This window comes from Xiphophorus couchianus, chromosome 23, assembly GCF_001444195.1.
Source record: "Xiphophorus couchianus chromosome 23, X_couchianus-1.0, whole genome shotgun sequence".
In the NCBI taxonomy this organism is placed as follows: Eukaryota; Metazoa; Chordata; class Actinopteri; order Cyprinodontiformes; family Poeciliidae; genus Xiphophorus; species Xiphophorus couchianus.
This window is the reverse complement of record NC_040250.1, coordinates 7,759,235-7,776,877: the sequence shown is the minus strand read 5'-3', so window position 1 is coordinate 7,776,877 and position 17,643 is coordinate 7,759,235. Positions and strand designations below refer to the sequence as shown.

The window sequence follows — 17,643 nt, the reverse complement described above, 5'->3', positions numbered from 1 at the left end:
AATAATTTTTCATCAATTTTAAGAAATTACTTAAAACAAGCTCATATATTTTGCTGACAAGTTACTTGTAAGTTAGTTTTGTTTTATTTCAAGTGTTAAGATATTTGCCGTAGAAACTAGACAAAAATACTTGGTAAGATTTTGTGTTTTTGCAGTGTAGGACTACATTTCACTGTTACAATGTGAAAAGTGAAAAATTTCAAGGGGTAGGAGTGTTGTTGCAGGGCACAGAAAAGTTTATAAAGCCTTTTTATCGTTTAACTTGATCTGAGGTAACTCTGGCAGCTTTTACGACAACAGACATAACCTCCTGATCTCTGAAATTTCACCCTGAAGCATCACAAACTGTCTCGTAAAGCTTGTTGTTTGTGATAAGGGAGGATGCAAACATCTGTTAAAGCCCTTTGGGAGCTTTAAATCATATTTCTGAAGCGCAATATTCAGAATTGTGGGTTACTGCAGGGTGCATGTGTTTGCTTTGGGTCAGGACTGTGTCATCTTGGTTTCTTTACCAAAGAAGGAGATGAGTGAGGCTGAAAGTGTCAAGTTAACAAATCCCCTACATTTTTTAAATAGCTGTAAACAGCTAAAGTGCTGCCAAGATCAATTATGTAATAGCTGAATATTTCTGCAGAGCAGAGCTGTAACTATGTTGAGTCTCTGCTCCCATCGACGCAGAAAAATTATGACTACTTTCCACCGATTTCCGTTTCTGTAGAGCCAATGAGTACTAAGGTAAGTGCTTGTAGATTCCTGGTTGAGGTCATTGTTTATTGGGATTTGTAGGGGTTTGGCTCGCCTATTTTTTTTTTCTTTTCCTCGCCTTTTTTTTTTTTTTTTCTTTTTAGCTGCGCGCTTTAAAGCTGCGCAGTCTGCGCTCATTTGAACCCTTTCCGTCGAACCCAACGGACCGGACGCATCGCAGCTGGCGCAAAGTGACAGACGCTTTCTGCAGAGGTGAGTAAAAACTGCTGCCGTGCTTTTATCCCAGATCACCAATTAGACCCTCAGTCCGGTTTTAATTATATTCAAGTTTATCAATATGGATGAATTTCATCATGATGACATTGTTTGGTTCACTTAGGGACACGTTTTCTTACTAGAGGGACATTTCCAACATGATTTCTTCGAGAGAGAATCAGCTGGGTAGTTACTAGTTGCAGTTACTCATTTACATTTACTTGAGTAACTTTTTTTTTGTTGAAAAAATTTACTTTTAGGAGTATTTTTGTATTTGACTCAATTTATTATGAAGTGTTGCTACTTTTACTTCAGTAAAATGTCGGATTCTCTTCCCACTGCCAGTAACTAAAAATTCACCAGACACACCTGCAGTTTTTATTAAAGTTTCATATTTTTTTATTGAAAGAAACTGATTTGGAGACCATTTTTTTGTCTGATTTTGTTATATTTTGATGCTTATATGAATTACTGTCATTTTGGTAATTAAAATACTAAAATTTCCGCTTAACTTTATATTTTGGTCCATCTGATTATGTTATTTTAAATATTAAACAACTGATAATTTGATCAATAATCAGTACTTGAGTAGACTTTTTTCCAAATACTTCTTATTGAGTAATTTCTTGGATGGATACTTTTTACCTTTACCTGAGAAAAAATATGTTGAAGTACTGCTGCTCTTACTGGAGTACAAGTTTCGAGTACTCTGTCCACCTCTGGTAAGCTATAGTGGTTAATTTCTTTAAATATAATTATTTATGGGGGATTAGTGTTACAAGCAACAAGTGATGCACCAAACAACATATCTGCTTATTTAAAGTTGAATTTTAGCATTATGTGAAGCAGTTTAATTCAACAATCCATCAGGTGCCACTTCCTCTCAGGACACATTTTACTAAATATTATGATTTAAGCATACTCAGTATAAAGCCTCTAGAACGTTTTTCAGTGATGACCAGATGATAATCTGGGGTTGGCACACCACGAAAAGGCAGAATTTTTTTTTCTTTATTTTTATTTGTTTATTTTTTGATATGTTGGATATGGCTACATTTAAGCTGTAGAAAGAAATATCTGCTATTGGATTACTTTAACCAATCTAACTTCTTGCCTGCTTATCTTTTTAAAAAGATGCACAAAACAAGAACGCGTATTATAGTCAAATAAATAAACTCATTCTGCAACTCATTAAAGTTTGTCCTATTCTCCCTTAAGTTCTTGACTTCAGTTCAATTCAATAAAGAAATACTTTAATAATTGTTGTTCTTTGTAGTGTTTAACCACTCCACGCCACTAGGTGGAGCCGCTGGCAAGAAGTAAATAAAAAACGGTAGGAGGAGTAAGAATGACCGTCCTGCGGTTCTTCGTTTATCTAGTCTCTGATGAGTTATGTTAAATATATGCACTGACTTAGTCAAAACGTGTCTTATTTTTCCACACCTTCACAATAATCCCAGAGAAAAATTGAATAAAATATTTTATATATAGTTCAAAATATGTGAACTGGTAACAAGCAATCAAATCAAGTTTATCTAAGTTAATTTATTACGTTTATTAAGTTATCAAGATAAACAAACATATATAAATAAGTTTGATAAACTTAGTTAAATTACTTGTGACCAACTAGCCCATTTTTTGGGTTGGAGCTGCATTCTCCTTTGTAATGCAGCATAAATATGTTGACAGCGTCTCTTATCTTTCTGACTGAGAACAAAATAAATAAAAAACACAATAAAGTTTATTGTTGGCAGTTTCCTTTACTTTCAAAGTCCATTTTTTGCTTATAGGTGAAGTATTGCTCTGTGTAACTGTAAGGAAAATGATAAAAATGTGAATTTGTGTTGCAATGTTATCACAGTGGTATGACTTTAGATTCAGTGTAAACAGCTGCCTGGGTTGTAGTAATGAAATGTCCACTATCTGGTGTTCTGAGCACCTCTTCCTCACAAACACCATGATATCTTAATGGAGCTTAATGTACTCAGGATCAAACAGGAAACAATAGCTGCAGGCTTGTTGTGTAACGTCACATGAGTGGTGGAAAATTCTTGAGTCATCCCTCATTTTGTTACATTTTGCTTCCAAACACTTTCTCATTTAATGTGGCCTTGGTCAGTAAGTCCTCAGGCTTTCTAAATTTGATTACCTTTTAACTTCTCCTGCTTTTTTACTCATTTTCAAGCCTTTAAATATTAGTCCTTAGACTAATACTTAATACTTGTGTTTATAAAGTTGCATAGCAATTATTTAGACAGGAAAAAGGTTCTAAACTCAGAAGAACCAAGAAATATAAGGCAGTATTTTAGCACCAAAAAGGACGTTTCTGGAGTTATACATGGCATATAAAGATAGTAAAGATGATGCATCCAACAGGAATGCATTAAAACAAGAAACATTAAAACCTGCTACAATTTAAAACTGGACAAAATGGCTTAAAAACTTATCACTATATAAACGATTCATATCAGTTAATATTGATAATTGTCAATTTTGCTAATTATTGATTAGTTTTTGGTTTTAAGTTTGTGCCAAACTGGTGGCTTGACCTTTTCTGTTTTATCCACAGTTTTCACTCCCTGAGAACTGTTGCTGCTTATTTATTTTTAAGCAGTTATGAGGTGCAGTGGTTAAACCTTAAACTGCTGCTGTGTCAGTTACTCAACAAGTTGTTGCTAGGTAACCAAAGAATGAATGAGTTGCTAGGTAACGAAAAAGTGAGAGAGTTAGTTGATTCCATGAACCTTGCTTGAGTGGCTAATGTCTTTCCTCTGCCTACATCTCCCATAATTCTGTGCTGTTCAGTGAGTATTCAATATATTGAATATTCTATCAAATATCAATATATCAAATATTGATATTTGAGCCCAGGACCTTTTTCCTGCAAGCCAACAGTGCTAATTCCTGCACCACTTTAATATTTTTCAAACAAATTCTGCATAATATGCTGCTGCATGCTTCTTCTTTTTTTGGAGGTGTGCAAAAGGGCAACATTTGAAAAATTGAACAAAGACAAGACAAATTCAAATGTTTCCAAAGCAAAAGCGGACAAAGACCTGGAATAAAGTTCTTTGGACAGATTACTTTAAAACAACAGAGGACACATTTAACATAAACTAAAAAAATCCATGATGAAATCTGCTGTATCAGAGGGTGTTTGAGGAAAATGTGAGATCATTTGTGGAAAAAGGAAGGCTGAAGATGAACTTTATTCTGCAACATGACTGTAGCTCAGAAGATTCACCATATTATGAGATGGAAAGTCTTGTGAAGAGCCAAAGTCCAGATCTTTATCACTTGAAACATGATAGAAATTTTTAAAACATCTCTCTACTGCAGTCAAAGAGTGTGGTAAATGTTCCTCAGACACATTTCAGAGCCTGGTAGAGTTGTGTCACTGTAATTATTGCAACAGAAGGGGTAACACTGCATAGCGTATCCAAACATTTTCCTCAGCTAGAAAATGCCTTTCTGTAAAAATCAATTTTTAATAAGTGAAACAAGGTGAATTGTTGTTTAAACACATTAATCACATTATTTTCCAGAGATTAGACTCAGATATGTGAACATTTCTTGCTAAAATTCACTGGCGTGTCCTAATGTTTGTCCAGACTGTATGCGCCCTGATCTTAATACCTTTTAAGTGTGTTTATGTGTGTAACCTGCTGAGCCCAAAGGTACTACTTGTGGCTTTAAGCCGTTAAAACATACGTCCCCTCCCTGTTTTTACATGGGATGCTGCCAAACCAACTACATGATGTCATTTAGGCGAGTGGGAGATTACAGCTCTTTCTCCAGTCAGTATGACCTCACCAGCCTTTAAAAACCAAAACATCTTTGTAGTGACTGAGTAAAGAATTAACCAAACTTTAATGGCAGAGAAGAAGTCCTTAGCTGTCGTCATTTCATAAACCACTTAAAGCAAATGAAACCTTGGAGATGCAGCAGACTGAGGCAGCGCTGTGCCAGCTGTTACTCAGGCAGACAGACACTTTTGTTGAGGAGACAGTCCCATCACTCTCTTTTATTGCAAATGGAGCAGAGAGGAAGAAAGAGGGCGTGGCTCGGCGACGTCCACATTGATGAATGGAGAGCAGCAGCGGCCCGGTGCTGCCTTAAATAGGCAAGGTTGCTTATTTCTGTGAATGCTGAGCAAACTGAGTGCAAGATAAACTGCTGTTCCCTTCACAAGCAGAAACTTAAACTCAATTTGAATGTTTGGTGAATTATAGAGCAACAGGAGAGCAGAAACAGCAGCTAGAATAAAACGGTTGGAATAATATTTCTGTCAATAGTTTTGAAGTAATACTGAAACAGTGAAGGCGGCCTGAGTGGGATTTCTTAGAAGCAGCAAGTGGCTTTTAATACTTAGAAATGAGGCGTTACCAGATTATATTATTATATACAGCTCTGAAAAACATTAAGAGCCCACTGCACTGAAACCCACTGAAAACTTCCTGGTTATTCCACTAAATACTGATTTCTGAGTTAAAACATTAGTATTGTTGTTTCTAAATGAATATAAGCTTTTTCGTTGCATTATTTGAGGTCTGAAAGCACTGCATCTTTTTCCTTATTTTGACCATTTCTCATTTTCTGGTAAGTAAATACTAAATTTTTGCTTAGAATTTCAGAGACATGTTGTCAGTAGTTCGTAGAATAAAATAATGTTCATTTTGGTCAAACATTACCTAGAAAGAATAAAATCACAAAAAGTTAAAGTGTTCTCTTTTTTCCCAGAGCTGTAGCTCATATAGCTTCATTTGTTGGATATTAAAGAGCAGCTATTATGCACATTGCATTTGTTTGGGTTTCTACTGCTTCTAAAAAGAAGAATTTCAAAGAAAAAAACACCCAGTCAGTTTACGGAAATAAGATAATGTTTTTTAGTGTCTGGAAAATAAGCCATTTCAAAAATCTCCAGAATTTAATTAGAAGCAACTCTGCCATTACCTAGCAACCCCAGTGAAGCCCAACCTGTTACCTAGCAACTCAAGTGGAACATTAGGGCGTTTTCTGATAAGAAATCATAAAGTTCAGTCAAACTGTCTAACGTTTTCTGTAAGACGTAATTAAAAATGAAGTTTTAGGTCAGTGTAACCTGTGTTGCATTCTAGGATTTGTAGGATTTGAAATAATCCAAATTAAAATCAATCCAAGTGATCCCTTTAAAACTAGATTCGTCTGCTGGAGGAGGTGGCAATTTGTAAAAACACAGAGACAGCTAGATGGTGCAAAAATTGGTGAGTTGTATTAATATTTACAATATATACAAGTTAGTTAACAATTTAGAGTCCAAAAGAGTTCCTTATACCAAGGCAGTCAACCAGTCTTTGTTGATGATGAAAGGGAAAAACAAGATAATAATAATAATCCAGTTCCTTCAATGAAGACTTGTTGAGATGAATCTCCAACCAGTTCGGAAGAGTTTCCTCAGATAATAGGTGTTGTATTTCCGGATCCGCTTAAACGGTTAGCTCGCCAGTCTGGTCAGCATGAAGCCAGACAATCCTTGCTGTATTCCAGACCCTTCAGCCACTCCTTGAGCGGGGGATCGGCAATACAGCTGGCCTGTGTAAACAGGCCTAAATAATCAATTTACATGTACATGTATTTTCTTATAATTGCAAGGGTTTACATAATAATTAAATGCAACTTATGCAAAACAGTATTTTTTACACAACAATAGTTTCAGTAAGCATTTCAATTTGAATGTGCTTTAGATCGGTGTATAATTACAACAGGCTGGGGAGACTAGTGCTAGCATGCTAGCTCCCGAGCAAACACTCACCAGTTCCCTCTTGACCAACCGTGATCTTTACAACGTTCGGTTGATTAATCACCCGTCTGCAAGTTAACAGAGGTACACGATTGAAGAATATACAATAGATATCTGAAAACCGCTTTGGGAACAGACCAGAAGCCTACCTGTACGTCAGGGTCCGACAGCGTTTCCTATCTAAGGTGCGATTAGCAGCCATATAAGCCGTAGCTGTCAATTTAGGACGCTGACGTGCAGCTGTCACATGACGTCAAACCCGCGCGAGAACAAGGTTGTTCTCGCCTGGTTGGTGTTAATTAAATTAAAGAAAGGGGGATTTTAATTAAACTTTTAAATAAAAATAAATTAAATCTAACAAAATCAAAAAATAAAATAACTAAATCTAGTATAGAAAAATTATCCTGGTTACATCAGGGATCAATAAGGATATATCCACACAATCCCAGTTTAAATGGCTAAAATTACGCACACATTAGATTATCATTCCCAGCCTTTTAAAGATCTGTTCACTGTCTTCATATGTGGAATAGAGAGAGGGAAAAGGTGAATATTTTCTTTTTTTTTTTCATTTACCTAAAGAAAAAACTTCCAATGTGTCATTAATCAACAAGAACCGTTTATTTTCCACAAAGCTAAAAGGTGTACCTCCCATATCAGCAGAAGGAACTGCCTCTTTCCTGTTTTGACTCCTGTGAGCCCAGTTGGAACCACTGAAAAGTCCAACCTGCACTAATCTTATCTGAATTTGTCTGAGTGTCTCTGAGCGCCAGCCCCTTTGGTTTGGGAGTATTTGTGTGTTGATAGAGCTCCCCTCATGGCCTTTTGTCCACACATATTTTAGATCTCGGCATGTCTGGCTCTGCTAGCCAAACCCTGACCTTATGTCTGCACGCTAACACGGCTCTGTGTGCGAGGAAGCATGCGGTGAGTCACTGCTCCTCCTGATGGACACAATTTGGCTCAGGTCATCTGCCTGCTAACCAGATTTGGAGGGTGATGGAGGCTCATAAAAGTCCAGGGCAAAAGGTCACATGTGGAAACAGGCCTGCCGCCATGTAAACACGACTTTTGTTGCTGCGGGTTACAGCCTGATGAGGCTACGCTTCATTAGATCCAATCTAAGTTAACTCAGGAAGTACAAGCAAGATGTGCTGTTCCTCATCTTTAAAGCCAACAATGGAAACATTTTTATGCATTTGTTCTGCTGTCTCACATTTACAAAATAACAAATATGTCAGATTCAATCCCAACTCCTTTACTTCAGATACAATAACTGTTTTGTTAGTTTTTACGAGAAATTTTGAATTATTTATGTTCATTTGAAGACAGCAGATTAACTAAATATCATCTCAGTAGTCATAAATTAAACTAAACTAACTAAAAATCAACATTTGTTTTGCAGATAAACTGAAAATAAATCAGTCCTTAAGGGTGCTGTGGTCATGTTTGTGGGTAAATGTTCCCCATCCAACCTGACTCTTCCTATGATTCATCATGTCATTTGTTCATAATCTTAACACTCCAGCTAACCATCTCATGTTGGGGCAGCGGGAGTATCTTTATTTAACACCTGATGTCACTGTTCTGGAATCCAAAATATATCCCCTAATCTGTCCTCTGTCCATATTCTCTGATCCATATCCTAAAAAGGCCTGGAGAGGTGAAGGTTGGATTTGGATGAGGGGTCAGCGGTGGTCTGGGTTGCAGAGGGGTATAAACAGGCCTCCATAACACACTGATGCTCAGGGTTGCTGGGTTTGATGCTCTGTGGATCATAAAACTCAAAATTTTCCTCCCTTCGTACCTGATTGGAACCAAACATGACTTTCTACAGGCATTCAGGTAAAAAGTTTTTAAACAAAGAAATAGGAACTTTATATGTTTTGGTATGTTCATTTTTTATGTGTGTTTCCCTACAAGAGGAGCATATTTAGCTAAACCCCAATCAGCATAATTTATTTATTTTTCTGGAACATCCCAGTTGTTTCTGTGTGTTTCTACTTTATTTTTAGATTTGAAATGTTCTTATGTATTATTTTATTCTATTATTTGCCTTGCCTTCCAGAGTTGCTATTTTTCAAATTTTATCCCGCTTTCTTTCGTGCACAAAATGAATTCTGATACTGATATTTTAAAAAATCAAACAAAAAATCAGAAAGAATGTGTTTTCTATGTTTATTCTCATTCAGATCAACATTATTATGCGTAATTAAAGTTTTCTTTCCAGCATAGCTTCATTTTTAGATTAGATTTTTTTCCCAGCTACTTATAAGAGCTCATTGTTGAATTTACCCTCGGAAACTTTTACATAAAAACCTCTGGGTCTGATTCTAATGAAAACGTGAGAAAAAAAGTTTTGCATTTACATAAACAAAATAATCTGAATTTAAAGATAATCTTAGTTTGGTTGATGTTTAGAAAACATATAAATGTCACAGAAATTACATGTGGTAAAACTTTAAAGTCAAAATATAACTGTTTCTCTTTACTGGAGGGAAATTGCTTTATTTTTCACACTACTGCAGGATTTTGCATGTTGAATCTGTTGTTTACTTATTTTTATGATGTGGTTTAAACTATTTCTGCCACACAAGCGTCACTGATACATACAATTATACAAAACCACTTTCTAGTCAGCAGGTTAATGCAATTGACCATAAAACTGGAACATCATTCTTATTAAATGACTGACATCGATTTATTCCTGACAGGAACAAAGTTTTTAATACCTGGAGTTCAGACTAATTTTAATATAATTAAAATACTCTCATGAAATGCAGTAAATAGTTAGTCGCAAATATATTACTCTGAAAATATTTGAATTTCAGGAAGCAAAGCTTTTCAGGTTGTGGCCCTGAGATACTGATCTGGAAAAATGATCTTTTGCCTGATTTTATTTTTTTTGTTGCTTGTAAGAATTATTGTCATTTTAGTTCTAAAAATACCAAAATTTGACTTTATGTTTTGGTCTATCTGATTATGTAATTTTTAAATATTAAATGATTGACAATTTGATCAGTTACTCAGTACTTGAGTAGACTTTATACCAAATACTTTTTACTCTTACTTGAGTAATTTCTTGAACGGCCCTTTCAACTTTTACTTGAGTAAAAATATGTTGAAGTAGTGCTGCTCTTATTTTAATACAAGTTCTGGATACTCTCTGGTTATAAGTGATGAATCTGCCAGAACTGGAACAATATTGATGAATTAATGTCTTACATGAAGCTCTTATATATTCTGAAAGGTTACTTGTAAATCAAGTGTATCAAGATATTTGGACTAGAAACTGAACCAAAAATACTTGGTAAGATTTGGTGATTTGCAGTGTATATGCAAAAAACAACAACAAAAACACCCACGTAATAAATCAAGATGCGGCTTTGGTTGGTGGTCGGTCTGGCTCCGGTCTCTGGTCCCTCTGTGACCTTTTCCACTGCAGAGGTCGTCTGTCCACAGGGACACAGTTTTGATAATCCTCTCCCTCTACAGATGAGGGTGAGTGCATACCATCTCACCCGTTTGTTTGACAGACGGCAGCTGCCACTCTGTTTGCAACAAAGATTAAAGCTGCGCCAACAATAGCTGCTTATCCCCCTGTGGGCCTTTCAACATTCTCCCCACTTTGGGAGGTTCTTTAAATAGATCCGCTGAGCGGCTCGCCTCGCCAGAAGCTTGAGTCGGTTGGACAGGTTGGGTTATTTCTGGGTTCCCTCTCCACTTGTTATCCCGACAGCACAGCTGCACATTGCTACACCAAAACCTCTCCCATCCATCCATCCATTCATCCATCCATCCATCCACACACAACAGGGGGACATACCATGCTCCAGGAGGGGGCTGTTTACCACATCCCATTAAAATAGACAAATATTTCTCTCGTTCCTATGGTTACTAGGACATAATGTCATTCCACCCATTGTTTCCTGCTTGGTTCCTGTTATTGCTATCAGATCGAAACATCTGCGGCTGTAGGTAGCAATCAGCTGTTGGAGAAAATGATGCAGCTGCTGGAAATCAGAATGAAGAATAAGCCGAGTTGTTTACAGAGTTCAGAGGAGGTCCGGGGAGAACGAGCCAACAGATAAAGCTCTGCAGGGGAAGTCAGATTAACGCAGAACAAGAAGCCGTCTGTGTGAGCTGGTTTACCTCATTCGCACCTCTGTCATCAGTTTGGTATGCCTCCGTAACAGAACACACGGTCCTCGTTTAGCCTCAACTCCTGGTTTCACTTCAGGAAATTATTCTGAGAACTTAGAGACTTGGTCAGAGTTCAATAGTAACTATTTACATCTACTCAATTACATTTACTTGAGTAACTTTTTAGGAATATCTTTACTACGTTGTAGTTTTTACTTTTACTTGAGTCTTCATAATTTCATTATGAAGCAATTGAGTAACATTTTTGTATCCTCTACCCACTGAATGAAAGACAAACATGTTTTAACCAGAAATTCACCAGACACAGACCTGCAGTTTTTGTTAAAGTTGAAACAATTTTGTATTAGAAGAAACTGATTTGGAAAATAATATTTTGCCAGATTTTACTTATATGAATTATTAGTCCTTAAAATACAAAAATTTCCACTTAACTTTATATTTTGGTCTATTTGATTATGTAATTTTTACTAAATACTTTTTTACTCTTACTTGAGTAATTTTATTATGAAGTAATTAAGTAAAATTTCTGGATTTTCTACCCACTGAATGAAAAACAATTATGTTTTAACCAAAGATCCACCAGACACAGACACACACCTGCAGTTTTTGTTAAAGTTTCACTGCAGGTGAAATAAACTAATTTCAATAAAAATTAGTTTATTTTTTATTGAAATAAACTAATTTGTAAACATTTTATTTTGCTTTATTTTGCTATTTTTTGTTACTTATATGAATTATTGTCATTTTCATCCTAAAAATACCAAAATTTCCACTTAACTCCATATTTTGGTCCATCTGGTGATGTAATTTTTAGATATTAAATGATTAATGTTTTGATCAGCTACTTTTTAACACTTAAGTAATTTATTGGACGGCTACATTTTACTTTTACTTGAGTGAAAATATGTTGAAGAGGTGTAACTCTTACTTGAATAAGGTTTTTGGGTCTTGGTAAAGTATTAATACCCTTTAAATGCTGCAGCTACAAACCTTAATGTATTTAATTAGGATTATATCAGACAGACCAACACAAATAAATACATAATTATGAAACAGAATGAAAGAAATGGAAGAATGGCTTCTATTGTGACTTTTTTACACTTATTTGTTAAGTATAATTTGCATGATAAGTGACTTATTTACAATTGTATGTTGAGCATAATGTACATGATGATGATTATTAATTGAATTACAAAAGATGAAGTGAAACATATTTAACTAGTGCGAGGAATTTGGATAGAGGAAGTATTTTATTTTGAAGGACCTGGTTCTGTCTTTTGGCACTGTCTTGCTTCCGTTGGTTTTGGTTGCTAGGTAACGAACAGCCGTTGCCGTTATCAGCTGTCGCCGTTTTCTCCTCAATAAAAACTGAACAGAAATGTTCATTAAAAGACATCCGAGCTTCTTTTATGACATAATTTCACCCCCTCCATTTTGATTTAACCCTTCACTGTCTTTGTTTCAGGTCCCAGGAGTTACCTCACCTCCACCATGACTGATCGCTTCGACTGCTACTACTGTCGCGACAACCTGCACGGTAAGAAGTACGTGAAGAAGGACGAGAAGCACGTTTGCACCAAGTGCTTCGACAAACTCTGCGCCAACACCTGTGCAGAGTGCCGACGCCCAATCGGAGCCGACTCAAAGGTAAAAAAAAAACAAACAAAAAAACCCCCAAGGTGGACAAACAGGAGCAATAAACCTGTTTTTGGTTGAGATATTTTAAATTGAACAGACTGATATGAATACAGTTTATTTTATGAGATTTTTCATGATGTGTTAAAATAAAGTAGAGCAAAAAAAAAAAAAAAAAAACTTATTGAGAACTGTGGAGTATTTTTGTTCGCTCTGATTAAAGAAACTAAAACTCAAAGTGGATGAAACTAAATACTAGGAAATTCTGGTGGCTGACGTTAATTTTCTAGCAAGACCCTAAACATACCACCATGAAATAAACGAGTTCAATCAATTGAGATTAGAATGACCCAGTCAAAGTACAGGCTTAAGAAGACTGGTTGTCCTGGATTTTATTCACATGAATTACCTCTTGAAAACCATAAAATTATCGTCTATTTCACAAATATGCGCTGTCACGTACACTGCAAAAACACAAAGTATTTCCAGTGCAAATACTATAGCACACTGGAATTAAAACTAGTTTACAAGTAACTTTTCAGCAACTTTAAGTCAATAGTTCCTTAATATTTATGCAAAAGTGCACATACTACTGGCAGATTATTTCATTTATAGGAAGATTTTTTCCCCCCATATACGCTCCTTTATGTTGCTAAAAGTTATTTGTTATCTCAGCACAATTAAAATAAGACAAAATTAACTTTCAAGTAACTTTTTAGCAGGATATAGTAGCTTATTTTGAATTTAAAAAATCCTGATTTTGATGTGCTGACACACGACAAAATGTAATGTTTGTCATTAGTTTCTCATTTGGTGACTGTATGTTGTTTTTAATGACTTTTTATTTTTGTGTTTTAATGACACAAAGCACTTTGAACTGCCTTGTTGCTGAAATGTGCTATATAAATAAACTTGATTGATAATGTTGATGGAAAAGTACTAGATCCACTGGCAGATTATTTCACTTATGGGAAAAATGTTTATTTTTTCATCAGTATTAGGGAATTATTAACTTAAAACAAGCTCCTGTATGTTAGTTTCATGTTAGTTTTGTCTTAATTCAAGTGTACTGAGATGTTTGCCCTATGGGAACGAGACCAAAAATACTTCATAAGATGTTGTGTTTACAGTGTAAAAGTTTATGATAATCTGCAGGATGCTTTCTAAACTTACACACCTCTCTTTGTTTGTTTAGGAGCTCCACCATAAGAACCGCTACTGGCATGAGGATTGTTTCCGATGCGCTAAATGCTACAAGCCGCTGGCTAACGAGCCGTTTAGCGCCCGAGACGATGGCAAGATCATGTGTGGGAAATGCGGCTCCAGGGAGGATGGCAACCGCTGCCAGGGCTGCTACAAGGTGGTGATGCCAGGTGGGTCAGATTGTAGTTTTCTTCACTTCTATAATGTTAATGTTATAGTTATAAATGAGGACGTAACAACATTGATTGGGTCTTTCTTGAAAAGACTCCCTGAACTAATTAAGGTTAAATTAATTAATAATGTAAACATTTTTTTAGTGTTTGAAAGTTTTCCTTTGGATTTTGGCTGCTTTTCATTCATTTTCAGTTCAGTAACTCATTCTTACAAGTATTTTTTTTTTTTTTTTTTGCTTAATAGGCTAAAGGGATAACCAGAGTTGAGTCGACAAAAACTTCACTAAATAACCAGTTTAAACCAGGTCTTTGGGCAAAGTGTCACAAAGAAAGTTAATCCCAATGTCTATTCTTGAATCTATAAAAAAATATACATTAAAAAAAGTAGTTGGTGTATGAATATTTCTAAACGCAACAATGTCATGTAAAAGAAGCTGAAATCTTGTCTTGAATCAGTTGAAGGAGGATAATGGGGTATTAGGGCCATTGTAGATATAAGAAAACAAAACGGAGGAAAAAATTCTAAAATTTTGAAATTAATCTCAGAAATTTTGTAGAAAAATTTTAGAAAATTTCTGAGATTGAAAAGTTGAATATCTGCTAGAAAAAAATTCTTAAATATTCAAGACTAATCTCAGAAACTTTCTAGAATTTAAAAAAAATATATTTAAGTTTGTAAAGTGGAATATTTGCTAGAAAAAATCTCAGAAATTTTGTAATGTTTTTTAAAAAAAATTTATTTCAGAGTTTGAAAAGTTGAAAATCTGCTCGGAGAAAATTCTGAAAATTTGAGATTAATCTCATAACTTTTGTAGAAAAAGAGGAAAGTCGAACATTTGCTACAAAATTAATCTTAAAAATTTTCCCAGTCAAAATTCTTTTAGCAAATTTTGGATTTAAGCTCAGAAATTTCCAAGATTTTCTCTAGAAAACTTCTCAGACTAATCTAAAAATTTCAGAGTTTTTTGGTGAAAATTTGCTCCCTTTTTTTTTTACTCTATCGACAATGACCCTGGTATGTAGCCCTGGGGTCTTTGCTGAATTTGACATTTAGATACAGATCATCTTTACCCTAGCCTCACGTTTCATCTTTTGTCTCCTAATTATTTTAGTTTTAATTTTTATGTAAAGCTGTCCATGTTCAAATACATGAAGTGAACAGAATGAGTCCAAAATCAGAAGACAGCATTGAGACATCATCCAAAAACACATTGTCAGGTTATAAAGGTAATTCTCTTCAATTTTTCAAGTGCACTTCATAAAGTCGCTGTTTTGTGCTTTAGGGTCACAGAACGTGGAGTATAAGAACAAGGTGTGGCATGACGAATGCTTCACCTGCTTCGAGTGCAAGCAGCCAATCCGCACGCAGAGTTTCCTGGCCAGAGGTGATGACATCTACTGCGCTCCGTGCCACGAGAAGAAGTTCTCCAAGAAATGCTTCAAGTGCAAGCAGGTATGAAGCCAGGTTGTTGTTGTTGTTGTTCAGGCTTTCTGAGCTCAGCGTCGTGACCAGCATGCTGCTCTTAAAGCCCATCACCTCTGGAGGGATCAGCTACCAGGACCAGCCCTGGCACTCGGAGTGCTTTGTGTGCGAGACGTGCCGTAAACCTCTGGCAGGAACGCGCTTCACCTCCCATGAGGATCACGTTTACTGTGTGGACTGCTACAAGACCGACGTGGCCAAGAAGTGCAACGGCTGCAAGAACCCAATCACAGGTCGGACCGGAGTTTAATGTTTGGTCTTTATTTTAAAAAAAAAGAAATAGACTCATTGGGTTTGAACTGAATCTAACCCTGATTTTAATTGAGAAAGTTTGCCAGCAGAAATAGCAGAAAGATTAATAATAACGGACTACATCTTTTCACAGTATTCCAATTTGATGGTTTAAAAAAATAAATCACATTTGTGTATTTTGGGCAACTTGAACTGCTTTTTAAATACTAAAAACCAGAAATCATGTTGTTTTGTAGGCTGTTTCAGTCCAGAGATCCCAACCCAAATGTGTTCATCTCTGGCTATAAAGCGACAACATTAGTATTTATTTTTTCTGTTAATTGAAGTTGATGCAAACCCACGTCTGCTCTCCAGGGTTCGGCCATGGCACCAACGTGGTGAACTACGAGGGACTCTCCTGGCACGAGTATTGCTTCACCTGCAAGAAATGCTCCCTGTCCCTCGCCAACAAGCGCTTCGTTATCAACGCAGAGCAAATTTACTGCCCCGACTGCGCCAAGAAGCTGTAAACAGAAGACTTTTGATTCATGAGGAAACCGATTTGTATGGAAGACAATTAGGGCCACTGAAAAAAAATTCTTTTTTCTCATAATTCTGGGTCAAACTCTAAATATTCAAACATTGAATATGTTTGAATAAATCTGATAAGAATAAAAATATTCTTATCAGATTTATAAATCTGCACTTTATCCACTGAAAGCCTTTTTCAAATTTATTTGATAGATTTTAATTTTAAGACTAGAACTGCAAAGACAATTTGAAAATCTCAAACTAATTTTAAACTTTTAGAGTGCAAGAAATGTCCCAGTTTTTTTTCTAAAACATTTCTGAGATTCTGAAAGTCAGAATTTCTGAGGGAATTTTTTTTAAAAGTCAGAATAATTTTTTTTTTGTGGCTCTAATCTTCTGCAGCTTTGAGTTTAGTTTGTGACTCAAACTGAATTATTTCAGAATTAGGATGCATGCAGTTTTTTTTTTTGGTTCTTTGGTGAATCAAGTTGAGAATCAAGGTTTTTGCAATCTGCTTTTGCACTAAAGTTTCCAATCTTCAGCAATGCAACATGTCTCTGTTTCTGGAGTTCGTCTCCAATATGGCAGCAGAATTTACAAAGTGGGATTATAATCTGATGTTTTTAGGGATTCTCTGTTGCCTTGTGTTTCTAATGTAACTTTAGTGCCTTAGTGCTTTAATCCATTTTCTGGATTAAATGCTTTTATTCTGCCAGTTGCTGCTCAAGCATAACAGCTTTGATTAATAATTGTGTTACATGTTAGACATATAAAATATGCCATGGCTTTGTAATCCATGCTGAATAATCTGACAAGGTATTAGGGCCATTGTGGATAAAAAAAAGGTGCATTTCTACCAAAACTTAGAAATTTTCAGATTAATCTCAAAATTGAGATTTCTAAAACGTATGAATTTTCTAGAAAAAAAAAACATTGAAATTTCTGAGTTTCAAAAGTAAAAAAAGATTTTAGAAACTGAAAATTTCCAAAAGTCAAAAAATGTTTGCCTTTTGAAACTTGGACATTTCCAAGTGTTTTCCTAGAAAATTTCAGTCTCAAAATTTGACTCTTTTCTAGCAATTTTTCAAGCAAAGAAACTTCCAAGTTTTTTGTAGAAAATCTCTGAAATTAATTTCTAAATTTCAGTTTTTTTGTAGAAAATTTTCAACATTTGGTGTTCAGAATTTTCCAAGTTTCTTTTCTAGAAAATTTCTGATTAATCTAAATATTGCTGAGTTTTTTTCTTGAACTTGAAAGGTGGAAAGGTTCTTGAAAGGTTTTGACTTTTGGAGCTCAAGAAATTTCTGGGGTTTTTTCTAGAAAATTTCTGAGATTAATAAAAAAATATTTGAAGGTTTTTGGCAAAAATTTACTCTTTTTCCCCCCCCATTTATAAAAGCCCTAAAACGCCATTGTAGTAATAAACCTGTTGCGTAGTTAAAACTTGAAGCTTAAAGGAAACAAATAAAATGATGTATAGAGCT

The 17,643-nt window shown here is 35.4% G+C and overlaps 1 protein-coding gene across 3 annotated transcripts; it reads left to right on the top strand.

Annotated features, from left to right (window-relative positions):
• Positions 1-824: 824 nt before the first annotated feature.
• fhl1a (four and a half LIM domains 1a) lies at positions 825-17,641 on the top strand. Of its 3 annotated transcripts, none has more exons than XM_028008899.1 (6): positions 825-944; positions 12,369-12,550; positions 13,734-13,911; positions 15,198-15,367; positions 15,444-15,630; positions 16,004-17,641. In XM_028008899.1, exons 2-6 carry the CDS (start codon positions 12,395-12,397, stop codon positions 16,156-16,158), a joined length of 846 nt encoding a protein of 281 aa, XP_027864700.1. In that variant the 5' UTR covers positions 825-944; positions 12,369-12,394; the 3' UTR covers positions 16,159-17,641. The 3 variants fall into 3 exon arrangements, with proteins under 3 accessions (XP_027864700.1, XP_027864699.1, XP_027864698.1); XM_028008898.1 differs by having other exon boundaries at positions 830-957; XM_028008897.1 differs by lacking the exon at positions 825-944 and adding an exon at positions 8,455-8,584.
• The last annotated feature ends 2 nt before the right edge of the window (positions 17,642-17,643 follow it).

Excerpts from the sequence above, each read along its gene's own strand:
- fhl1a (XM_028008897.1), top strand. The coding sequence starts at position 8,563 with ATGACTTTCTACAGGCATTCAG. Across the intron at positions 8,585-12,368 it reads GACTTTCTACAGGCATTCAG|GTCCCAGGAGTTACCTCACC; the intron begins GTAAAAAGTTTT and ends TCTTTGTTTCAG. Across the intron at positions 12,551-13,733 it reads CAATCGGAGCCGACTCAAAG|GAGCTCCACCATAAGAACCG; the intron begins GTAAAAAAAAAA and ends TTGTTTGTTTAG.